The sequence below is a fragment of the Pithys albifrons genome, chromosome 1, assembly GCF_047495875.1.
Source record: "Pithys albifrons albifrons isolate INPA30051 chromosome 1, PitAlb_v1, whole genome shotgun sequence".
Lineage (NCBI taxonomy): Eukaryota > Metazoa > Chordata > Aves > Passeriformes > Thamnophilidae > Pithys > Pithys albifrons.
Window position 1 is genome coordinate 530,499 of NC_092458.1, and position 27,136 is coordinate 557,634.

Genomic DNA, 27,136 nt, shown 5'->3' on the forward strand with positions numbered 1-27,136 from the left:
GCTGTATAACACACTGCACATGCTGGACACACACATGGTCAAGGGAATAGAAGCAAGGCCTGTCTTGTGCTGGCTTGTTACTTAGCATTCAATAACTCACTGCAAAATGAAAAAATACAATTCCTGATTCCCCCACAGAAGAAAAGCATAGTTCAACTTTCTGGCAAAGCTCAAAGTTCAGTTACCCTGTAGCAAATCAATCAATCAATCAGCAAGCAATGAAATAGTACAGATGTCACCTCTGTGCTTTCAGCTGACCATAGTTTTCCTTCTTTTTAAAAATCAGCAAGTAGCACCAGGAGACATTTACAATGTTCACGTTATGCAGAAGATGAAAAGAAATCTACCAGTGTGATTTAGAGCAGCAGAGAACAGTGCTCAGGGCATGCAAACCAATAAATAATGAACATTCATCACCAGTAACCTGCGCGATGATCTGATTTTTATAGACACTGAGATTCACGACACCAGCCTGACATTGTGTGTGCCACATTCCCATCGCTGGCAGCCAGGCATGCAGAGGCAATCCTGCTCTCAGCCACGTGCAAACACACAGGCCAGTGCTGATGGATGTGTGCCCAGGACACCAAACAGGCACGTGCACAGCAAACACCACTTAACCCGGGGCAGAGTGTCCTGCTGGGATAAAAAGCTCTCCAAGAGGAACAAGGTGCTACACTGTGCATGGGACATCTTGGAAAGTCACACTCACTCTGCTGCTTCAAAAGCCTCTCTTTGCCCTTTTGTTATGGCCAGTGCCCACCAAAGTCTCAGACACCATCCCCTTCCAGGCTTCGCCAGCCTCTCCAGCAGGCACCAGGGACACACTGTCCTGCCTACCAGAGCGAGAAAGGAGGACACAGAGGTTGTGTGGACTGGAATGGGGACCTTCAGTTTCCAGCAGGGCCATTATGCAAGGTTAGGTTTGGGTTTGTTCACTGTTAAGACATTGCTTCCAGAGATGATGCAAAACTTTTCTATCCCTTTCAAATGGCTGAAGTCAGCTTTGAAATGAAGTCCTTTGACTTAAAACACTTGTTGCTGCAGTGCACTGTGCTTTTTCAGTTTGTTGTGATATGGAGTAATTTCTGCTTTCCCTCAGCCTGTGTCTGTTATTCACTATGGCTACAAGTGCTTTCTTTAAAACTGGAAACGATACAAATTCATAAGTCTGATTAAAACTGAGCCTGAATTTTGAAAGAATAGACTTGTTACTTCCAAACAAAATTACAGAGACGTTTTATATAATCAAAACAAGTGATTCATGCAACTGATTAAATCCATAGATCAATGGAAATTAAAAGATCATTTAAATGCACAAAGTTAATTCTCACTGTAGTTGTGTAGAATTGATATTTTGAAGCAATAGAGGCATCTTAAAAAATTTTATTTAGCATATTGAAAAAAATGTTACAAAAAATTTTCTAAAAACATAGGCAAAAATGTTTAAATAGGATAATTTAATGTAAACCAAACCCCTTTAAAATATGCAATACTGTAATCAGAGGTTATTTACATCCAGTGAAGACAGAACAACCTTCACCAATGCTAATGTCACCTAAGCAAATTATTAATTTCCATAATGTCTTAAATCAGTGACACACTTAAGTTAGTTTTAGTAGCTAAATCATCTCAGTCCTAATACAAGATGAAATTCAATGTTACATTCAGAAGTGGGAAAGGCAGTATCCTGACTATTCATGTCATCAGTCAAGATAGCACTGCATTCAGAGTTGCAAAACCTCAGAGAAGTACAACTATAAATTCATATTCATTGCATGACAATGCAATTACAGGATAAGTAAAACAAACAAACAAAAAGCTGTATAAAATCCCAGTAGAAATAAAATTTTATTTTTCAATCAGGTTAGAAAAGTCATCCTCAAGACTAAGCTATTTTCCCACATTTCACAAAACACAACAAAACAATTTGTGATGTGGTATTATTCCAACATGGAGAAAACTGTTTATGTCTCAGAGAAAATACATTTGCACAACTGTCCCACACAGTTTTGTTAACTATAAAATTTATTCACCAAGACATAAATTTATAGCCCACAATGGCTTTCATGCTCATGTACATGGAAAAGGCATAGCCCAATAAATGTGACTCACAGATAGATCACTTCAGGTATTTGGTTGTGACTTTTCTTTTTGGGATGGCAAGTATCAATTTTGCATTGCACATAAAGTATCTACAGGATACAGTAACAGGATTAAGTAATATATTCAATTTAGGAACTAGAAAGCAAGTCTTTAAAAGTTGTAGTGAAACATAGAGTTAAAAAAAAGAAAGAAAAAATTACAACAGTAACAAAAAAAAAGGGAAAATCCAGCTCATCTCTAAACTACTAAACCAGACTTGCCCATGTCAGGGGATGACAACAGCTGCTGAAAAACCTAAGGTGAAATGGGTGATCTCCATGCATCTCCTACAGGAAAGTCTTCTATCCTAACAAGAAAGTTACTGCTAAAACTGCTCTCTGTGCTGGCAGGCACAGGAGATGCCAATATGGCACAGACATTGAAGTACCAGCCCTTTCTGAGGCGGTTCCTGCACGCTGGGATGAGGCACTTTGTTTTGGTAACATCTGCCCAAAGCAGTTTATTTATTAACTGTTGCTCAGTATAAAAAGAGCTTTAACTTCTGCAAATGGCAATTCAGGATTCATAAGAGCTAAAACTACTGCAGAAGAAAAGATCAGACAGTTCACAAACAAGACTCAGGCAATTTTTACTACAAGTGGCAAAAATATTGTACTTATCTGCCCAATATCAACTGTATATAATAAACATAAATAAGAGTTACTGTTTAGACAACAGAGGTAGGAGTTTGGCCAGGAGTTCATCTATTAACTTTAACACAACTTGCCTTAGCAACTGAAGATCCCCAGCAGACAACACAGGCAACCTACTCTTTGTCAATAATGAGAACATTAACCATAAAATTCTCACTCTACTTGTCAGTACATCAGATCACATTCCTAACAAAGTGTGCATATACACACTCATCTATGACCACACATTTCCTTCCAGCCTCTTCCCATAAAAATCCTTTGGGAAAAGGTGGGCCAAGCCCTCCTGAGATGGACATTAGGAGCAATTTCAATGTACAGCACTGGCATATCATTTGGGGTGTCTGAAACAAGGTGACGTTTGGGTTTCTGTTCTAAGAAAACCAACATAAAACAATTCAGTCCTTCAGGGCTAAACACATTTCAGTTCATGACTGATCTGCAGAACATGGAACAGTGTGAAGCTAATGCCACACTACCTTGGGGTGGGAAGAAAGAAAACAAACTACTATTCAGAATTTAAGCCAAGCAATGAACTTTTAAACCAAGTGGGGAAAAGAGAATCTCTGCACTAGAAGTTGCACCACCTTAACTATCATCAGCATCTAAACCAGGTGGGTGAAGTTTTGTACAAGCCTGTATTTAACCTGCATCATCTCTTCAGCCTCAAAAAATCACTCCACACTAATGGTCAGGAACATGCCTGCATGTTCCCAGAACACCTTGTTGGAAAGGATAAGCAATGAATGTTATTTATTGTTGAAAAAGGTATCTATATTCTCTGCAAAGGATTTCCAAAGGCACCAAAACAGGGTGCCCACATGGTACATGTAAGTAGGCAGGAGAGTATTAGAATGTGAGGAAGGGGTTCATAGCTGGGGAAACCCCGAGGAAGGTTTCCATAGTTGGGGAAAAAAGGAAATCACACACACTGAATTGCCTTCCTTTTTGCCCTTTTAAAATTGAAAGTAATACCTTTGGGTTTATGTGCTTATGGATAACATCCTGGGGACAGTGAAGACTATGATAGGAAGTTATGATCAGGATTTTATCCACTCTTGAGTATTTCAGTTTACCATTATTTACTGTTGCATCAACTTTCTAGTTCTGAAGTTAACATATGCACACTTCTCACCTCTGGAATACACAAGTAAAAACAGACAGGAAAAGAGAGGAAAGGCAGAACAGACAGAACCAAACACCATTAAATTCACTAATTAGTGTTTCGAATTGTTAGCTTCGAACATTTACAGAATTTTGAGCTGTAATAGCAAAGCTTTAGAATGTATCTCTTCTGCTAGGACTCTGAAATTATTGCTATTACCCCAGCATTCTCTAAATGAGATCCTGGTTTGAAGACAAAAGCATCCTGCTCTCAGCATCCTGAGGGCCCAGGGCATGGTGCAGCATGCAACAAAATCCAAGTGAGAAAAAGGAACCAACCAGATTAGAGGCAACACTGCAAAATTAGTCCCCTTTAGTGTAACTATTAAAATGTTGTTTAAGAATTCCCCATTGCAGGGAATTATGACAGTCTGCAGTAAGAAAGGGGAGAGGGATCCCACAAATCTTGTGGGGAATGTGGACAATGTTCAGAACAAAACAAGTGACATCCCTCAAAACAGAGGTACTTTTGAGAAGTATGACAGAGCACCACATCTGTATCTGCACTACACTCTTAATGTAGATTCCTTATAAGACCTTTTTAGGGGAAAAAACATCCCAAACCCAAAGAATGAGTGAACCTAAAAAAAAGTGAAATTCATTGTAAAAGTCCATTAAATTACAGAAATGCATAATAAGCCTGGATAAAGTGCTACAAAATGATTGCTGATTTTAAAAAGGTCCATGGCTGCTTCTTGTTTCACTTAGTATTGGTGACAATGGGAGTCAGTGCAATCCCACTGGCTGAGCTGGAATTCACAATGTCTTCATACTGGGGGGGTGGATCTAAATGTTGCACAGTTTCACTTCTTCTCACAGTGATCTCCCCAGTGACTTCCTCATATGAAGGAGGAGGATCACAGTTTGAGAGCCTGGTGGAGATGGAGTCTGACCGTGCATCCGTATAGCTCAGGCCTCCCGGGGAGAGCCCGCTGACTTCATACATCTCCTCCTGTGGGGAATGAACAATGCTGAGAGGCGGCGGGACAGCCCCTCTGCCATCAGCCGCGGCGCCGGCGCCCAGCGCTCCGAGGGCTCCCCTGTGCCCGTACACAGACTGTCCACGCATCTTCTTTTTGAACAGGCATCTCCATATGACAAAAATGACAATGAGGGTAACAAAAAGGCCGATGATTAATGGAAACGCAAGGTAAAATGAATACCAGTTATGTCCTGTGTTACTTTCTCCCTGAAGTTCGTTTTTGTAGACTTTCCAGAACTCCTTCTAGAAGAGCAAGACACAGTAAGTCAGAAACTATACGACAGTTAAAAAAAATAAGCAATGTAAGCAAGTTGTTTTAAATGAATGAGTGGGGAAAAAGGCAATTCAAATATTGGTGATTAAAATAAGAACTGGCATGGATAAGCACACACAATAAAGTTTCAGTTTTCCTTTTGACATCATTAGTGATACAAAAGCAATTTGGTTTTTTGAAACGAACTCCTCACCACTTTTCAGAGTCCTGTGTCTGCATCAGTGTTTACAAACATGAAGTACAGACAGGACTAGGCAAAAATACACAAACAATCAACTCCCCAAACAAACACAAACAACCCCCAAACAAACTAGTAAAAAAAACCCTGAACCCCCATTGTTTTCTTCTGGTCTACCCCTGTTTCAGGCAGCAGGAAAAGATTCACTTCTTCTCCTCTGGGTATTTATCCAGCATCCATAATTACACACAGACTGACACCAGAAGTCTTAATCACATCCTTCTAGATCTGGTGTTGACATGTTTTGAGCCACTTGCTAAGCTTTTCAGTACTTTCTTTGTTGTTTTGTTTGGGTTTTTTTGCTAGGATAAAGCAAGACAGAAAACATTGGAATTTCTGCAATACCTAAACTTTGTGGGAAGATCTGTGACTTTCAGCTTTTAAAATCTTCACGGAGTACAATTTGAAAAAAAAGTTAGTTAATGGAAATAAAATTCATGTCAGTGCTACAATTGCACACAGATACTTTGCACAGAAACATTTGAATAAATCTTTTGAGTCTTCCAACAACCTCTCATAACTGACCAGTGACCACACAGTGCTGCTGCAGGCTACAGGCACCACCAATAACCAGCTTTGCTAGGTCAGACCTAATCTGGTAACTTCTCTGTGACAACAATCATCAGAGACTGCTGAAAGGTCAAACAAACAGGCAGTGATATTCTCCCAGATTGCGCCTATTTGTACCTCAAGAACTTTCATTAGCCAAAGCTGATTCCTTTATTTAATGGTTCCAACTGATTTATCTTCCTTTAATTTACATCATTGTTCTATTACCATATACAAGCTTTTAGGATCTGAAACATCCTGTGGGAAGGCAGTCCAGAGCTCTGTTAGCTGTGGTGAGGAGAGATACTTCTCTTTGCTTTGAACCTGCACATTCCAGTTTCCTTCCATCAGAAGCATGGCAAGTGACTGACCTGAGCTCAGCCTTCATGAGAGGACACAGACACCATCACATATTGCCTGATTTAATTACTTTATGATCTTTTGTTGTTATAGAAGTCTTTTGATATCTTTGGCCATTTGTCACACTCCTCTGGTCCTCCTTCAGCTACTAAGTTGCTTTTAAAGAGATAGGGAGACCAAAGTTGTACATGGCACATTCAAGACAGGGGTATGCAATGACAGAATCACTCTTTATTTTGATCCCTGTTCCTTTTATCAGATTCTTAGCATTCAAGTTTTTTATTTTATTTTGGCTTTGCTTGACCCCTGAGCATTAAATTCAAGTCTTCATAGATTCAAATTCAGATCCTGTTCCCTAATTCAGTTCAGAGTCAATCATATATATAATGAATGTTCCCTTTTCCCCCACATGCATTACATTTGTCAACACTGAATTTCATATTCTATTTTATCCACCAAGTCTTGCAAATTCTTCCCTGTTGGCACTAGCCTAATGTAATTGCATTATCTTTATAATTAACTTTATAATTTTAAATAATAATTGTGAACCTGTCAAAATCCCCAAGCACACAAAATATTAAAAGCTGTCACGGAAATACTGAATACTAGGTATGTATACTTGACATACACAATGCTAATTAAAAACTCATGGACCAAAAACAACTGCAGGGAACTGCTTGATGTTATTTTAATATTACAAACCCGAGTGTTGCACACAGCCCCAGGAGACTGCAGAAAAATGAAGATCCAAGTGGAGAAGATAAAAAATGCAAAGTGAGAGATTACAGGGAACAAGGTCACCATGAGATAAATAAGCTATGGACCCTATTTGAATTCCAGTCCACCTATACTATGAAATCATTGACCCTTCTCTGAATATACTGTATCATATTCCTTGTCTGCTGCATCCATTTCCTTCCCCTGGGACACGGAAGTTAAGTCTGACTAAGTGGCTGTATGGGTGGATACTGGTGGGGAACAATGGACTAAATAAAGCCCAAGTAAATGAGGCTGGTCAGGCAGGACTGCACATTAGCAGAGCCCGGCCCATTAGCCACAATACAGCAGCCAGGAAATCAGGATACAGTAGCAGAAATGGATTAAAGCTCAGAACCTTACTGGAAGCTCCTTCACCACTTGCAGCAAGAAGAGAAATGTAACTATTTCTATTTTACTACTTCCCAAATACCTCTGAAGGAGAACTGCTATCTACCAAAACACAAAATGTTTCCTAAAAGGGAAAAAAGCAGTTGAAGTGAGAGGCAACATGTTTAGGTTGTGTTTTCTCTAGTGACTCAGACAAAAAGTTAAAGCAATATTTTGTTAGAATTTCATACAAATTGTCTCATTGTACACACTCACTCTGTTCTTAATTGCACAATGACCTGTCCTTAGGCATAGCCACACCATGGCAAGTTTGGGAGGTAAAAACCATGTGCGTGAACACACTTTAAAGCTTTAGCAAGAAGCAGTTTTGCAGAGATGGCACATGTCCTACCACTTCATTTTATAAATCAGAAAATTCTCACTCATGTCCCCAGGTATGACCTCCAACAAAAAGATGCCAAGAAAATGTCCAGTATGCATTTCCATTGTTATTTTTTCATGTAGAGCTCAGCCAGTGAAGAGTGCAAGGCACTACCTATGTAAATTCTGGAGAAATCTGCAATGTTCCCTATGCCACTTCTATCACTAACCCACTAAACTGCCTTGCCAGTACAATTTCCCTGTGCCAAAACACACAAGGGATAGAAGCTCCTTTTGAAGATAAGTTTTCCTAGTCACACTTTCTAGAAAGTGCTTTCATTTTAGATTTATCTTCAGATTCAGAACTAATTTCATCCGTATCTATCTTGAACTAAAAAAAAAAGAATTGACTTACTGCATTAAATAGTTCAGAAGCCACCATCGAAAATCTGTGTGTATTTGTTGTGAAGTAGTATGAGATATGTTGCATATGATGTGCAGCTACTGCTTGTAGAGCCATTAGCCCACAAGCCTCTTAAATTAGAGAAGCCAGTGGAGTTAGGCAACCATACTGTGTGGGCAGTTTCTGCTTCATTCCCATCAAGTTAATAGATCACTGCCCTTGCATAACACATGGTAACACTGAAACTATGGCTATTTCCATGTTTACATCACTGCTGCTTAACAATACTCTCTGGGGGCTTTCAGATTTCAGCTTGAAGAAGGCCACTTTCCTTATTTTTAGACTATCAAGAGTCTGAGCACTGAACACTTTGGCCAGCTGCACCAAAACCTGTGATTCAATATTTTAAATGGAAAGCTTTTTGAGCTGCTCACTCTTCTCATGTGAACACATTCAATAAACAAGTTCTGCCAGGAAAAGTGAGAAGTCAAGACTTGTGTCCTCTGCTTCTATATACTCCCCATACTGTCCCATCCCATAATTTCTTCCAAGCAAAACCACTACATTTAAGATATGCAGATCAGACAGAAGTGTGTGATGATAGAACCAGTACATGGGCTACTTGAGTAAATGGTGGTGCCAAAGAGATGACACTGTTGCCCACCTTTTCTCAAGTGGGGGTTTCCCTCATGTTGCTTTTCTTTCCAGCTGCCAATTTGCACAACACATGTAAACATAATTACCTTTTAAGACTTCTACCCCCTTCAAATTCAGTTTAAAGTTGGGACAAATGTGTGCACTCAAGGCCCAGAAAGCCAGCTGTGTCCTAGGCTGCATCCACAGCAGTGTGGGCGTAAGGGCCAGGGAGGTGATTCCACCCCTCTGCTCTGGAGCTGCACCCAGCTCTGGGGTCCTCAGCACAAGAAAGAAGTGGACCTTCTGGAGCAGGTCCAGAGGAAGGCAAAAAAGATGATCCAAGGGCTGGAGCACCTCTCCGATGAAGACAAGCTGAGAGAGCTGTGGCTGTTCAGCCCAGAGAAGAGGATGCTCCAGGCAGATCTTATAGCACCTTCCAGTACCTGAAGTGGGCTTATAAAAGAGGAAAAGTGACTTTTTACATGAACAGATATTGATAGGACAAGGGTGAATGGTTTCACACTAAAAGAGGAGAGGTTTACACCTGATGTTAGGAAGAATTTCTTTGCTCAGAGGGTGGTGAGGCACTGGAACAGGCTGCCCAGAGAAGCTGTGTCTGCCCCATCCCTGGGAGTATTTAAGACCAGGTTAGGGTTGCTTTGAGCAACCTGTCCTAGTGAGTGGCACCTCTGTCCATGGCAGGGGGATTGGAACTGGATGATCTTTAAGGTCCCTTTCCACCCAAGCCTATCTATAATTCTAGGATGAATTTGGAAGTTACTGCTGTGCAGTCTGTCCATCTGTACACCTTATCTGACTTGAAGAACCACTCCCAAAATCAAATCAAATCTAATGTAATGTTGGAAAACACACAAGCATTCAACACACCTAAAAATTTAGCATCAATACACCCCATCCATCTTTACAAACACGACAAAACATACCGTTTTTTCCTCATTTTCAAATGCTTCTCTTGCTTCTTCATAGCTGCAGATTTCTTCTCTGCACTCATGTTCTATGTCACCTTGCTTTAGTTCTTCCAGAAACGTGTTGGCTCTTGGGTATCTTTTTAACACAGAGTTGGCTTTGTCCTCTGTTAAGAACACTGAATAAGAAGAGGAGAGACGACAAAGGTAATTTCTAAAACAGATACCCAAAACCTCATGCTGGAATTGTTCAAAGAAAATGTGCTTTTGAGAAACAGCTTTTTCAAAGTCTTCCCTTTTATTTCATATGATAAAAGGTCCTTCCTAGTTTTGTTCACTGTTGTAAGTAGTTGGGCCTACAATTTCAGTAGTTATTGCTCTAATGTCATAAATGCAATAGGCCTCAATTCAGCATCACAGTCACGCGTGCTTAAACAAGACTGAAGCCGGGGCATAAGAAGTGCTCAGAAGAGACAGGCACATGCTCAGCTCAAGCAATTTCCTAAACTAAAGGGACACAGAACAAACAAATCCTGCTTGTGAACATTCAAAATGTTATTTGCAACTGCCTGAGGGCATCAGAGCCAAAATGCTCTGAAGTTTTTTATATAAATATTTATGACTTTACCCGGAGTCAGTCACACCAGAACAGCTGCATTTATCAATGTTTAAGTCTGTAAGTTTTCTTAAGCAACTTCAAAGCAGACTTGCTCCCTTCACTCCAGAAATCTCGGCCATGAAATGGGCACCCTTTTGGTGGTGTGGGAGAAAGTAGCCTCTTTCTATTTTTTTTACTCATACACAAAACCTCATTGAATCAAATAAAACAATCCCAAAAGGCAACCAATGTTCTGATACAGGTATTCTTCACCTGGATTTTTTAGTTTTCTCTTTCCTTCTCATGTTCCAGATTTCCCTCAAACTCCCTGCCCCAATGATTTTTACAGCAATATGCAGCAACTGGGACACACCAAAATCCATCAGACTGAATTACCTGGAGGTACAGTGCAGTAAATACTTCAGAAATTCCCCAGGTATTTCAGGTCAGGAAGCAGGAACATCATGTCAGTGCTACACTGCTCTTGGGCTCTCACTGCCAGCAAGAGGGGATGATTCAGTACACTGCCACACTAATGCACTTGTACCACTTTCCTGACCTATGCAACCATTTGTGCATTGCTTCATTTACAGCTAGTCTGAAGGGGGCTTTTTTCCCTTAATCATCTGATTTTTAATGTCACAAAAGGAGGGCAGCAAGTAAACAAAGCAATCACTGTGCTTTTGCTTTAGATAGATGTGGTGGCATCTGTCAGCAATGATTAGCCTAATTAGGCTGATCTACTTGAATTTCATTTTTAGTCTCTACAATGGGTTTATGGTTTCATGGGTTAAGGTTTTGGTAGTGGCAAGTCTACAGGGGTGGCTTCTGGAAGAGGCTGTTAGGAAATTACCCGTGTCCAACAGAGCCAGTGCCAGCCAGCTCAAGATGAACTCTCTGCTGGTCAAGACTGAGCCCACCAGGAATGGCACCTCAGGGATAACATATTTCAGAAGGGTGAAAAAAACTCTGTGCAACTCCAGTAAGAGGGGAGTGAGAAGATGTGAGAGCAACACCCGTGCAGACACCCAGGTCAGTGAAGCAGGAGAGACAGAATACGCTCCAAGTCCTGGAGCAGAAATTCCCGTGAAGACCATGGTGAGGCAGCTGTGCTCCTGCAGCCCATGTAGGTCCATGGTGGAGCAGAGATCCATGGAGGATCTCACACTGGAGCAGATGGATGCCTGAACCAGGTTGTGACAGTGGAAAGCCCAAGCTGGAGCAGGCTCCTGGCTCCAGGCAGGAGCTGTGGACTCACGGAGAGAGAAGCCTACACTAGATCAGGTTTGCTGACAGCACCTGTGACCCTGTGAGTGACCCACACTGGAGCAGACAGTTCCTGAAGGACTGCACCTCATAGGAGGGACACACTCTAGAGCAGGGGAAGAGTGTGAAGTCCTTCCCCTGAGAAGGCAGGAGCAGCAGAGACAGCACATGATGAACTGACTCCATTCCTTGTCCCCCTGTGCTGCTGCAGGGAGGAGGTAGAGAAATTAAGAGTAAAGTTGAGCCCAGGAAGAAGGGGAGGAGAAAAAGTGTTTTAAGATTTGTTTTTATTTTCTCACAACTTAAATAATTTCTCCAAGTTGAGCTGCTCTACCCATCACAGTAACTGGTGAACTCTCCCTGTCCTTATCTTGACTCACGAGCCTTCCACTTTATTTTCTCTCCTCTGTCCAGTTGAGGAGGGAAGCGATAGAGCAGCTTTGGCTGGCACTTGGCATCCAGCCAGGGTCAACCCACCACAACTTTGTTACAAATCATTAGACAGTGACCATCCTTTTGCAAAGGATTAAATGAAGACCTGAAGAATAAAGTCCAGAACACCACTTGCTCCTGTACTTTCAGTTTGAATACAAGTACGTACATGCACCACACAAATCACACTATCCACGATGGTGCCAGGGGTCCAGTGCCAACTCTACAACTGCACCTACCACTAATTTGGTTGTCTACAGCACCACAGGTGAGCACATGGATACCTCACATCACATAAATTCACTGATTAAATAACATAAATCTCATCAAAAAGGAAAAAAAAAAGATGGCTTCTTCCCATTTCCCACAGTTCTCCTGACTCCCCTCTAGGTCTGAAGAACTTGATTTCTCTCAACATGCCTCAGTAATGACTTAAATATGATGAGCTAAGGACTTGTCCACAGCAGGAAGCCACACACAGCCATGCCTGGGGATGGACTGCTGCTGCTCCACCTGCTTCTGGTGGGCATTCCTGAAGGGAACAAGTGTCAGGCCAGACTCTCCTAAGAGTGCCCATGTGTAGAGTCAGTCACTGAAGGTTAGATAATGCACTATAAATCAAGTTTCCCTTCCTCCAGCAGATAATACCTAGGGAATTTCATTTGACAGCTGGAACCCATCCCTGAAAAGAGCAATGAGAGAAATTATGACAGTGCTGGAGGCAGAGGGAAAAGAAATACAGGAAAATGCAGGTAGCTAAAAGTACCCTGACTTAAACATTCTGGCTCTCAGAAACAAGATACAAATCTTTGTTTCTGCATGCACTTTCCAATTTAGAAACAGAATACAGGTTTAAAAGCTGGTATGTTAAGAAATGATGCATTTGATACACAGAGGAATGAGTTTCTAATTTAGTTTTACTAGTACTTTAGTTTTCCAAAAGGAGTTAAATGTACATTTCTGATTCAAATGCCTTGACAAATAACAGCAAACACTTGTATCATTCAGTATTCAAGAATGGCCAATATATGACTATATAAATGACTTCTTAATTTAGTAACTGATATTCAGAAAGTCTGTCTTCTCTCAAAATACAGTATACAAAGTGCATACATCACAGAGACAAAAAAACCCGCTGAGGAAAATAAACTACATCCCAAATTAATTCTGAATGTATCTGATAAATAACAATCTCTGGATAGTCCAGACCAGGAATGACTTTTGACCCTGCAAGGCTGGAAAAAAACTGAAGTATATTAATGTTTGTTTTGATGTGGCATTTTAAATGCTCTACACACTCCTAGTGACTTCAAATCCTATTGAGAAGTCAATATAAATGTATCAAGGAAATAAGAACACGTGGACCAAAGCAATCTTGTTGGAGGTATTGAAATACAGGGATTTAATGAGAATCAGTCATTGCCTGACGAATCCCATAAAAAGAGAGAATGGAAACATACTGCAGAACTCATTTTGACTTCTTAGTATTCCAGGATCATAACCATGTAGATTTTCAGTTATAGTTGGATGAAAGTGTGTAAAAAAACCACTTTGGGTTTTTAGCTAAGCCACAGTGTGGCCAAATTCACTACAGCTGTTACCATGGAGCTGAACATTATCAGGGAAGACATGCATGTGGCAAGAATAAAGGAATGAAGCAAGGTAAAACTTATTTTTTTACTTTTTTTTAAGAAGACTAGCTAATAAATTCAAGAGAAAAGAAAAAAATCAAAATTATGATTTTGGCATTATGGAAAATAGACACAGAAATAAATAATCTAAAGCCTCTTCTGCTCCCTCAATTTTTGTAGAATGGAGATGAATATATATCAACTACCAATTTTAATGCATTTGAGTCCATTGTTTCTTCAGGCACACTCGTGCTCTGGGTGTAACTATAACACTTGTCTTTTACCAAGTTTTTATGCATCAGAAAGTTACAAAGAAAATATTTATAGGGGGTGACCATTTATTGAAAGCACCATTTACTGGGGTCTTCCTTTACTGGGGCACGTCAGGGGAAGTGTGAATGATGGTCAGAAGAGCTCAGGCACAGCAGGAATCAGAAGGCTTGATCAGAAGGCTTGCAAGAGTTTATTCAAGATAGTTCAACAGACAGTTTCCTCAAAGCTCACAGATCATAGTTCACAGTAGCAGTTCATAGCAGTAGTACTCATAGTAGTTAGTTCTATTCTTAGTAACATTCCCACCTTTTATATCCTCTCACATCCAACATGTCATGACATTATTGGCTAGCCATTCACCTCAGACTCACCAAAGCATGTCATTGGCTACAGGACACCACACACACCAGAGGTAGCTCTCCTCTCTTTAAGGGAGAACTCTAAACTGCTTTCCTTAAGGGATGCACTCACTGTCAGCCCTACAAATAATTCCACAGACTTAGTGTCACGTATTATTGAAGAGAGCAATCCACTCAGATCAGCCTGTTACACATTCTCTATAAAACCTGCATGGTATCCTAACAGGGAATGGATTCTCTGGCAAGGTGAAATTCAATCAGAACCAGAGGCAGGCGAGGACATGAGAGGATAGACACACTGCAGCCTGCCAGCTGAAGCTGTCACAGGGACAGAAAGCAAGATTCAGGTCTTTAGCAACAGAAGGAACAGGAGCAGGAGCGTGGGAAAAGCGTTCTGAGACACAGAAGTGTCACCAAAGCAAAGCCTGGGGCATCTGGGACACCAAAACCAGCTCTACTGAGACCATTATTGAGGCTTTTTTTTTTGACTCCTTACCAACACACACACAAGCAGACTAAAACCACCACTAATGCTAAAAATAAACATTTAACTTTAAATTTGAAGCTGCAGCTATTAAATTTGAGTCTTTTTGTAGTTCATCTTAATAAAGCCATTTGGTTCAGTAAGGTGGAGGACTGGAAAGTTATTTGTGCATTTCTTTACAAAGCTTAAAAAGTCACTTTTGCTGTAAAACTTTGGAGTTACTGGAACGAAATTAAAATCAGTTAAAGTACTCAAGGCTGGAAATTGAGCTCTGTGGTTTTCGTTCTGCAGCCAACTCTCAAAGGGCCATGAATAAGTCTGTGATGATTATTATGGTCTGCATAATGTATTTCTGCCAGAACAGTCACGTGATTCCAGTTCAGATCAGTGTGGGCAAAGATCTGCATTGTATGTAACATATAAACCAGCTGAATGCCAGAGGGCATTTTCTGTGCAAAGTTACTGGGATGTGAGGAAAGGCCAGTTTTAGGATGTGTCACTGCCCACATCACAGGGAATAATAAAGAACACACACTCAGCACAAAGGTAAGGAACTCACCACTATCCATGATGATCGCTGTCGAGGCAGGGAACTCACAGTATCAAGTCTGTAAACAAAAGAGGAAACATCCTGTTGAATTTGTGAATTATGATGAACTTAGAAAAGTTTCTCTTGATGCCCTAATATTGGTATAAATATATCATTACTAGAAACCCCGTGATCAAGTTTAATCCCTCTTTTGAGATGTACCAGTACTGCATGCAGACTAATTTCAGTAGTATAGGAATACTATCCAAAAAAAGTTAACTCTGGTGAACTCTGGTGAATACTTTAATCTTTTTCAAGGCTTTTCATATTCAGAATATAGAAACATGTTAATATGAAATAAAGGGTGTGTATAATTTTAAATGTAATACAACCTGGTTTGCCTAATTGAACTTGAAAGGTATTGCATTCTCCACTGTAATTACTTATTTCTTAGCTAAGTCTTAAATTTACTCTGCAGAGATCAAGTCAACACATTATCTTGAGTCCATGGATCAGATTTTTTGAAATAAGAATGAACACATGTAAATTCATTCAGAGTCAGCTGCTGATTAAAACAGGATGCCTGCATAAAGTTCAAGGGCAGAACAGGACCTGCGATTTGGCAAAGGAACTTGCAATACCTGAGAGGATCCCAACCTGCCCTACAAGAACTTACATGCACTTTGTACCTCATCTTGGAAAGAGAACAGACAAGATGCTCTCAGTTGACAAAATGCCTGAAGCTCATTGTGCTCCACAAGAACTGCATCTGAAGGCAGCAAGGGTAGTTCGAGAGACTGTTTTCTGTTTCTTGGAGTCTTTATTAGTATGGGTAAAGGTAGGAAAAGAAAAGCTTTCAGCCAAGGACATGAAAAGTGCAACTGCCTAACCAAGTTATTAGAATACCATGAGGTTAAGGTTTGGAGGGGTTTTTTAATTAATAAATTACCTACTCCTAAAGGTTAGCACTAGTCTCAGAGGCCAGGTTACACATCAACATACACCATGCTGATGTCCTCACTTTCCATAAATCCAAACCCTCGTAAGCAAACCTCTCTGTAAAAGAAAGGTGGGTGGTGGCTGTTGCAATAAAGAGGGAAAGTTTATGTTTTCAGCATGGCCCATCCAACACTGTAATTCATCAGGCAAGAACAGACTTTGTAAGCCATATTTGTAAGGACTGCTGCTGAGGTGAATGCAGCTCTGTAAAGACAGCCCAGCCCACTAACAAAACTGTAGACTGGGACTACAAGATATGTGGGATGGAGTAAACTGATTTTAAAGCAAGTTCATCAAATCTCTGTAAAGGCAAATAAATGTGAATAAACTGAAGCCATTAATGCACTCTGAAATCTCACCACCCCTGTGTTTAGTTTGTCATTACTAAGTATTGCAGGCTAACCTCTTTTAATAGACTGAATTTTTCTTAGCAGACTACTCTGTGCTAAAACAAACAGCCTTTTCCAACTGCTTCTTGAATAAAATTAAAATCCACATAATTTTCTGGGCAGTCACAATGTTACAACCACAACACCTGTGATGAAGAAATTGCCAAACTTATTAAAATAAACAGGTCACAAATGAACTGGCTACTGGTGTAACTTTTCACCTGCTACATCATTATTTTCTTTTGCCATTCAATACTCACCAGCTTCAGATGGCTGCTTTTGCAACAGCCCCTCAAATAAGACACACAGAACAGAAGAGGCAGACCCCTGAGTGCTCCCTTGCTCTGATAAGTGGCAGCAATGCTGTGCATTAAACATACCTTGTCATGCTTGCCCCCTCTCTAATGGATTTGTTTTACTGAAATAAATTCAGTTAGTCTTTAATATTTCATCCTCTTAACAAATAACTTTGGTGTGGATTTCAACAACATTTATTTAAAAAAAATCCATGATGCATCCACATCCATGAGTCACAACCAGACAGCTCTGATAGCTCTGCCTACTTGGAACTGTTGTAGAAACAAGGGGAACTTCCACGCCTCTCCTCTGCTACAGGATGTTTTCTGCCAGGAACAGAGCAGGACACTCTGCCCCTGCCTTGGCACCTGGTTCTAGGTGCTTGGTATATCATGAGGTCTGGGAAGGAACATCAGAACACTGACACACACAGGCTGGGAAACTGGGGAAAATGTGGAGGGAGGAAAATAAAGAAAGCACAGAAGGAAAAACACATCTTAATTTCTTCAAAGGCAGGTGTATTATGAGCTGGTGACAAAATGAAGATTTGGTGAAGGGGCTGAAAAAACAGGAATTATGTTTCTTTTTACCTCTCTCATTACAGAAGGAAACAGTATGTCCTATTCTAGGAAATACCAAATACAGCTTTCCAAACAGTGGCTGTAGTACAGACATTTCCCTTCATCGATCTACATTAGATTCTTAACAGCAATTACAAGCATTTAGGGCATCCTGGAACTAAGTATATCCATTTTCTGACAAATGTGTGCCTTTTCTATGTTCCCCTGACTTTCCTCTCTCTCTCTCTCTTCTCAACCTTCTTCATTTCCAAGCTCCCAAAAATCACAGCTTTGTGCTATGACAACCAAAAGCCTACTGGGCAAGAGGTTGATTAAGGACAAAGGCAATGACTGCCCTGACACTACATGGACACTTCACTCACAGAACAGACCCTCCCACTGCAGAGGAACTGCCCCTGCCTTTACCCTCTACTTAACTGTCCCTTGCTCTAAAGGAAAGGAGTTTAGTTATATTTCAGTCTTCTACTCTGAGAGTCTTGGTTCAAACAGACTAAATAGTTCAAAGGTGGCTTGGAAGAAGGGATTGAATACAGAGGAGTACAAACATCTTTTTTACCATCATAAACCTGCTAATGAAGCTGAAGAGGGCTGGCCATACCACAAGAACATCTTGACTGCTACTGACTCATTTATTCCTCTATCCAACTCTATTTAGTTTTCTGCTTTTAAGTCTTCACAAACCTTACTGAAGCCCACATATACAGAGCAATGCTTTCCATAAATATATATATACAAATGCATGAACAAACACACATTCCTCACCTCATCCTTCAAATAGCACCTTACTAGTAACATCAATGCTTACTGTTTCAGGAATCCCTCTTCCCTGGATATTCTATGTATTATTCCCTCCACAAGGTTACATACCACCTTAGATTTGCTTGTGGAAAAAGTGACAGCAGGATGGACAGCATGGATGGCTCTACAGCCACGCTGAGTGTCAGACTGGAGTTCAGTGGCAGCTGCCCTGCCCAACCAACACTGACCTGTCCTGGCTGCCAGCTTGGCTGTCCACAGAATGGTTAAAAAACAAAACAAGGAAACTATGAACCACCCACTTCTAGTAGGAACTACAGTGACTCAGTGGGAAATAAAAGAGTTATAAAATGTGTGAGACACAAGGAAACACACCAACAAGGCCTGTGCTATTTAGCAGCAGCACCCTGATCATCACCAAAGGGCTGCAGCCTCTTACCACGGAGAAACATTTTGCATGAAAGTTTAAGGAACTAATATGGAAGCAACAAACCAAGCTTGTACACTTTTTCCATAACTAAATTTTTTTTTCTCAATCTTTAAACTGCCCAAACCTTGCCTGCATTATCTATAAACATAAAGGATAGAATATTTTTATACACATTTTCAAAGTGAAGTAATATTCTGGCAGTGCAGCGTATTCCTTAAATTAGGAAGATAACTAATTTCAGCATTAAAAGTTGTTGGCTTAAGACAACATTTCTGCAAGATTTTGTTGCATTTATCTTCCTTAAATTAGGAAGATAACTAATTTCAGCATTAAAAGTTGTTGGCTTAAGACAACATTTCTGCAAGATTTTGTTGCATTTATCTTCCTTAAATTAGGAAGATAACTAATTTCAGCATTAAAAGTTGTTGGCTTAAGACAACATTTCTGCAAGATTTTGTTGCATTTATTAAGATAACCATCTTCAGTTGGCAGCACACACCTCTTCTGGGTACACTTCCCCACTCAGTTTAATGGAAACTCGTGTGCAGCACGTACCCTTAAAGGACAGAGGGTCTCTCTGAGGGCACACAAAACTGCCTGCACTTCTCACTCCCTGTCATGTGTTCTAAGAATTCAGAACATCAAGAACAAAGCAAGTCCTTCAGGGAAGGGATTAGAAAGAGGAAGGAAAATGAGCTAATGTAAAGCAGCAGCTGTATTGTCCCTCAGTTTCTCACTTGCTGCATTAACAGGGACTTAAAACTCCGCAAGGCCACCACGCTCCTCTCACGGCCAGAGAGGGATTTTTAGGTGCCTGACACCCTCCAGGTAAGGAAGAGGGAAGTGAATTTTTCATTCTGCAATATGACTCTAACAGAGGACACAGCTGCAAATTTTACTTTTGTCATCTGTGCAAGTTATGAAAACACTGGGATGCAATTTACAACCAGGTACCACAAACAGCTATATAATTTCTTAAAGTTATAAATACTTAGGGTTTTCTGGAGCTTTCTATGAAAGCAGGTCCATGCTAATACACAGGTAGACATTCAGCCTGAGAAGTAAACACTCCTTTTCTAGCTTAGTCCCAAATAAGGTGCAATGCAACAACTGAAACACTCCCGTGGGAGGTCAGTTTAGAAGAAATATTAACAGACTATCACTGTCATCCTGTGGAGTTACTTAGATAACTGACTGCCATTTATTCAAAATGTATCATGTGCCTACCTAAAAATGCCAGTCCCAACACATATGTTTTCTGCATACTTGGAAAAAATGTTACAGAAGACTAAAATTCCACTTACAATCTCTTTCCAAAGAACTTTCTTCCCAGGAAAGTGCACAAAAAAATTTACATGGATTCAAATACTAGAAAAAATAGACTGATTTTTCTCTGAACAGAAAGTCCGTAAGATATAGGAGAATTCTGTATTTATTAAGTTTGGTTTTCTTGCAACACCAAGGTTTTTCAGGCAACTTGGCAGGAATAAAGAGGGATGGAACACTTTGGAAACTATCAGACAAGGATGTAAAATATTTGTCCCAGCTCAGACAAGGATAAAACAGAGAACTGAAAAAACTCCTCTGCCTTGTAGATGCCATCTGATCACAACATCTTAAGCATCACCATTAATTCTGATTGCATAAGAACTCAAATCCACAGACCAGATCACTAAGAGAAACCTGTACTTAGCAGAGTGCCACTGCATCTTAAACCCAGTCAAACAGATCATTACTCACAGAACAAGCAGCCTGAGCAATCTGTCCAACACCACCCTGTCACAGAATCACAGAATTGATTGGGGTGGACGAGACCTCTGAGATCATCAAGTCCAACCCTTGGTCCAACTCCAGTCCTTTACCAGATCATGGCACTCAGTGCCACATCCAATCTCAGTTTAAAAACCTCCAGGGATGGTGAATCCACCCCCTCTCTGGGCAGCCCATTCCAATGCCTGATTACTCTCTGTGGAAAGAACTTTTTTCTGATCTCCAACTTAAATTCTCCCTGGCAGAACTGGAGCCCATCGTGCCCCCTTGTCCTATTGCTGAGTGCCTGGGAGAAGAGAGGAGGTGGCTCCTCACAACTGCAGATGGACAGGACTTCAGCTGGACAAGACTGAAGTTTAAGCCTCTGTCTCAACTTCATTACCTCTTCTTCACTGAAGTGTTTGTGTCTGCAACAATATTCTGGCTGGTTATTCTCTGGGTACTTCCAGGCTGCTCCAGTTCAAAGGGGGAATTACTGTAAGCTAAGACATCTCTTTCTTCCCCTCCCTTTCTAAACCAGACAAGGACATTTTCCTGATAGACATATTTGGGCAACCAGGACATCTGGCAGGAGAAGCAACAAAACTCTTGCTTCAGCATGGGAGGATTTGGTGGGTTGCATTGTTTTAGAACTCCTGGGGACCATCTGGGACAGTTCCTGGGAGGGAGAATTGAACACTTACATAACTATCTGTGTGGAAACCAGAATTCCACAAATCCTCAAGAGAGCATGCCCTTCTCAGCAGCCCAGAGAGCAGAATTTCAGATACCTCATTCTTCTGTAAGCTATTATAAGAAGACATTGCTTTAGGTTAGACAATCTTCTAGGCTTCAGGAATTCAAATTTAGAGCATTTAACTCGATAATCCATTGAAGTGTTGATACAACAACAACCAGTTCTTCTTTTTCAAGTGAGAATGGTGAACAATTAAACAAAGCTGCCAAAGCAGAATGTATTTTTATCCTGATTTTGTTTGGACACAAAACTAAAGATACTGTGTAATTTATTTATTGTACACTCTAGTCTTCCCTAATATCTTCTAACTAAATCTAACCCTGAGATTTTTACTGTGCTTCCTTAAGTTTTCCACAAAAATCAATGACCAAGAAGAACAGAGAAAATCCATTGATGGTCTCATTGAAGTACAGATGAGTTTTCCAAATGTGGCATTATTTCAGGAAACATGATGCCTTTGGCTGTAAATCATTATCCATTTTGCCAGCAGAAAGTAGATAGTCAGGAATCACATACCATGTTCAGGACCAACCACAGCCTGCAAAGCCCTTTGTGAGGTGGGAACTCAATAAGGTGAAGAGATGAGAACAGGGAAAGAGCACTGCCAGCACACAGAAGGTGCCAGAGTATTGTGGTGATCTGGGCCAGGGGCTGGGTACTATGGATAAGCATGTTAGAGAATGGAGGAGAACTCAGATTATTAGAGTAGGAAAGGTCAAAAGCTAACAGGAACCAGAAAACAGCTTCATTATAGCTCTGGTGCTCCCTGACCTAATTCCTGTTTAAGTGTCAGCTTCCAAATCAAACTCAGGTTATCACCCACTTGGATATCATCTATTCTAACCTAGGCTTGAATAGCTGGACTCTTTATCTGAACCAATTACCGTGGCCACGAATAATTACCTGTAAATGCATAATAATAATCTCTATCCATGACTATAGACACATTAGCTTGGAATGCAGAGCCACAGGAGTGCACCTGAAGAACACAACAGCTGGTGCTGAGGACACCATTCACACAACTCAGGTCGAGAATTTTACTTCGGGGTAACTCCAAGTTGCTTTCATGAGCTGAGCACAAGTGTGGCAGAGGGACTGCAGCAGGTGTGCTCTTGGAGTCTGGTTTACCTTCATCCAAAACCAATTCAGAGTGCTTTGAAATGATTCTGCAGCACAAACCAAAGCAGAGTAAGTGGTGACAACTGGGAGATTTGCTTTCCAAACATACTCCTCATCTGAATCAAACCGTTCCTGCAGATACACCCAGTGTGTATTGCACGACTACACTCAAAGCAGGTAAGAAGCTGTGAGGAAAAAACTACACAAATGATCCCCCAGCAAAGACTCAAAGGGATGACAGTGAACGTCTGGCAAAACTTTTTGCAAAGCTACAAAATGACTTTGACAAACACATTGACACAAACAAAGGCAATGTGAGCCTCTACCTTGGGGGGAAACCAACCAAACAAAAAAACCTCTCAAAAGCAAAACGCCCCTCAAAACCAAAACACCTCACCACAGTGAATGATATTTCTGAACCTCAGTTTATGTGCTTGTCTCTTGTCTTCCAATGTTATGTTCTTACTACGGAAATGAAATACCACCAATACACAGGATCCAACAGGGCCCAATCTCAGGCCAAAACCCTGAAATTCCAGAGTGGTTGCTCAGAAACACCAGAAAAAGACACACACAGAGATACCTAATCCAGGAACTAGGACACAACCTGGCCACTCCTCACCTACCCAAAATACCTCCACAAATGAAAAAGCACATTCTCCCCTCACACACCAAAGAGTGGAAACTTTTAATTACAGACTACAAAATTAACATCCAGTTTATGATCACCATGACTGATATTTCCAACACGTTCCTCTCCAAAATGTTACCAGCTTCTAAAATCATAAAGTAACACATGAAGTCAATACACAAGAAGCCAGAGAAACTACATGATCCTTTTGCCACACATTCAAAGGTGGCTGAAGTGTTAAATAACATATTGATAAATCTTATGTTATACTAGTAAAGTGTCAGCTGCTTATTGAGTAACTATCATGTACTTTTTAATTCATAGTAAGACAAATCAATCAATGGACCTGCTCACACTTTTCAAGAAACTCCCCCACACGACCTGGACCAGAATTGATGAGTTTTTTATAGCATGTTTTCACTCACAGCCTCCCTAAACCAGAAGCTACAAATGTGCACTCTATTTAATTTTCATCCCCTCTTTTGTCCCTGTTTTCATACAAATGAAATGTTTGCTTCTGGTTTTTTTGTAAATTATGAACAAGCTAAATTTTATTTTGTAGTTCAGACCATCTCCTGATGCTTTGCAGCCAACAAACTGAGGAACAGTCAGCAGCTCTCAACTTCAGTGGAAAATCAGATTGTGTATGGATTAAAAATTACGTATGTCTAGTTATATGAAAATAAAAAACCCTTTGTGTTTAAATAATCACTGTATAACAAACCACTCCATTCAGAGAAGGCAGACATTGAGCTAATGTAATTGTAACATACAGACTCTGCCAGGATAAGTTGATCTCTTGGCTACACAGCTGTGAGCAGAGAAGATAAAACACATGGAAGCCAACCATCACTTCTCACATCAGGGACTGGAGGGCACCCACTGACCTCAGCTGATGGAACCAAGTCAAAGGACCTGAATTTTCACACAGTGCCTTACTTATGAAACTTGCTGCCATAGGATGCTGTTCAGGACAAAAGCAGAAATAGATTAAAACAAATAAAGAGGAATTCAGTAAATGAGGGAGAGATTTGGTGATTACTGTAACACAATTCTCCAGACATACCTTTTTTTGGTAACTACCTGGCTATGAAAGGAGGGAACAGGTCAGTGCCCAGTATGGAATGAGTAACTACATCCAGTTCCTCTCCAAGTGGTTTAAACTCTGTTAGGACCACAGGAGTATCTATCAGCACATAATACCACCACACAACCAGAAACTGAGTTGATAGATGGCAAGAGGTTTCTTGAATAGATCCTACTTACTATCTAAAACTTCCCCTTTTCATTAGCTCTGGGTCTCCCAAATCAACTCATCAAAACTTTCAGAGTAAGTAGAAAGTAGATTATAACACACCTTTGAAAAGCTTTTATGGATTAGGTAGGAGAGAAATAAAAATTAAAAAAATAAAAAGAGCACTATACTTCACATCGTGTCTCTCTAGGGATGAGAGGAAAGGGCCAAGTAACAGTATCTGGGCACAAAAATGTAATTTCACTGCAGGCACAGTGTTTGTCCAGTGACAAAAGGTCACAAGACCAAACCTAACAATGTACCATTTATCCTGCTCTAAAACTCTTAGAGATACTTTCTTCCCCAACACATCTTATAAAGCAAAACCATGACCCAAGTGTCACAAATAACATTTTCTATGGATTTTCAAATAACACAAAATGCCTGTACAAAATTCAGCCGTCCACTGTATCAATCTGTATCCAATATTCAAGTCTGCTCTTTTCACAGGCCTGGCAATTCCATACATTTGAAAAAGATTACCCTCAATTCACTGAGGTTTTCTTGAAATTATTAGAATACTGAGAAAGGCAAGGAGCAATAACTATGTTTAAAATCAGTTTCTCTCTAAACCACTAGTATTTTTCAAGTAGCTGTTAAAAAACTCCAGAAAGATTCTAGACCTCAGAATGTGCATTTCTGTAGTGAAAAGAAGCCTGGATAATTTCACATTGGCATCTTTGTTTTGCATGCAATAATTTTACAGCAAACATCAGCCCACCACTTTACAAAGTTATGTTGACACAAATGTTCTCCTCTGTACAAAGATTGCATGTAGCACTTGTTTGGTAGCCAACATCTTAACACCTCATATAATTAAGAAAAATGAACCCCAAACCAATAAAAGGTAATTTCTTCATGAAGTGCTAAACTAAACTAGAGAAATGTGCAGACAAAGCCTTCTCTTCCATCTGTTTATGCACTGTCAGCAGGCTTTAATATTAATTTCCACCCTGCCTGTCCTCCCCTGAAGCAATGCACATGTGACAACATTTCAGAGCATGTTTTAATGGCATTTTCCAGTCAACCAAAAATCAAATTGCATAGAAGTTATGAAAGACTCATAAACCCATTTTTCATCTTATTGAATTATATGGTAACTAGGGAGAAGATAATGAGGCACAACTCCTTTACAGGTTTTATTAAGTTTTCTGTCATACTGGGAAATGGCATAAAGACTTGTACACCACCAGAATCCAAAGACAGCTGCAGTAAAACAGAAGGGTAAACAGCCCTACAAAACAGGGGACAAAAACCTGTTTAAAATACCATTATTCCCCCTCTCTCAACACCCACATCCATTACCCCTCACATCAGCTTTACCTGCACTTCCAAATGTTAAGATGCACACGTTATTTTACTACATTGCACTTCATTTTCCGTGGTAGGATTTGAACAAACCTACACATGAAAGTACTCCAGCTTCTTTACATATTTGGCTTACACATGTTTTGGCTTTGGCCTTGAAGAGGAGCTAAGGAATTTCTCCTTTCCTGCCACAGCTCCCCACCCTTCCCTGTGGATCGGCCTCCTGATGTGCACTGATGCAGTTCTGAGCACCACAGCTTTGCCCTCTCCCACTGACCTCCCTCTCCTCCTCCACCCCCTCCTCTCTAGAACAGCAGCAGAAAGGAAACATGAACTTTCCAGACTGTATCTGCCACCAAAACTAACCTCATCAGCTAGTTTTGCAACCCTCCTTAGCTGCCTTGCAGCCTCTGTGTAACATGGACCACATTTGGTTTAGCAAGACTAAAGTCAAGGACCAATTTTTATTTTAAATGGGTGTAATTCTGTCAGAATTACTCAGAATGAAAAAACTGAAAACATAAACAGTATCTCTTTTCAAAGGGCATTAACACAGTTTTCTACTTCAAGGTTGTTTTCCTTCTGTAAGAAGGGCTTTGCCTGGATTTCCTCGTGTCCTCTAGTCCAACAATTTTACTCACTGGCCCTTTCCAATCAACTACTTTAGAACAGTATAAAACCTGAAGTTCATTAAAGTTTTCTTAAAGGAAGCACACTGGTCTAGAGGATGGAGGCATTCTGAACATTGTAACACAAGAGAAGACTGGAACATGAATTAACATGTAACTCAAAGTGGCATTTATTAAGAAACAGAGATCCCAGTAAAACTAAGCCACAGTGGTTTAATTACATGGCATAAATCCATATGAAACAAAGCTGCAAGAATCCCAGCAGTCATAAACCCACCAGTATCAGGTCATACTTACAAAGAGTTTTCTGCACTTTCTAGCACTGAGAAAACAAGAGCAGCTTCCAAAACTAAAACAATAATGCTACTGTTGCTCTCCTACTCATTAGGAAGTGATTCAGCACAATACCCATTCTGCCTGAGTAGGAAGCACAAAAAAGTATGCAACAAAAACAAAGCAGAGGATATTCCAGATATCAGAAATCAGTTTAAAAATACTTAGGGCAAAGACATCTTACACATATTAAAGTTCCTAATGCTGATATGCCAAATTAACGTGTCAAGTTTATGTGTGTGCAATTAACTGTATTTGAAGACATAATTTATCTTAGTTGAGTCAAAAGCATACACAGAATTAAAATAAAGTAAGCTCTTGAAAACTTCATTCACAACTGACAGACCCTCTAAAGAATCTAACACGTCTAACATTTTGGTTTTGGAGGATTTAAAGGGTGTTCCCCCACACCCCCACAAAGCTGAACACCTACCCCAGCATGCAGAAAATTTGGAGGAGTCTTATAATGCAAAGAAACACATCACTGATATCTTTCAG

At 40.3% G+C, this 27,136-nt stretch overlaps 1 protein-coding gene across 6 annotated transcripts in view; it reads right to left on the reverse strand.

Moving 5' to 3' along the window:
• Nucleotides 1-1,832: 1,832 nt before the first annotated feature.
• The window catches only part of PRRG1 (proline rich and Gla domain 1), a 30,842-nt gene continuing 5,538 nt past the window's right edge, over nt 1,833-27,136 (reverse strand). For 5 of the 6 annotated variants that reach the window (XM_071560225.1, XM_071561050.1, XM_071559420.1 and 2 more), the window contains 3 exons: nt 15,397-15,445; nt 9,813-9,973; nt 1,833-5,184 (listed from right to left, as the gene is read on the reverse strand). In XM_071560225.1, the coding sequence (XP_071416326.1) occupies nt 4,660-5,184; nt 9,813-9,973; nt 15,397-15,406 (696 nt within the window). In that variant the 5' untranslated portion in view covers nt 15,407-15,445 and the 3' untranslated portion in view covers nt 1,833-4,659. Of the gene's footprint in view, nt 5,185-9,812; nt 9,974-15,396; nt 15,446-23,961; nt 24,049-27,136 lie in introns of those variants that run through there. The other variant, XM_071563640.1, reaches the window with a different exon arrangement.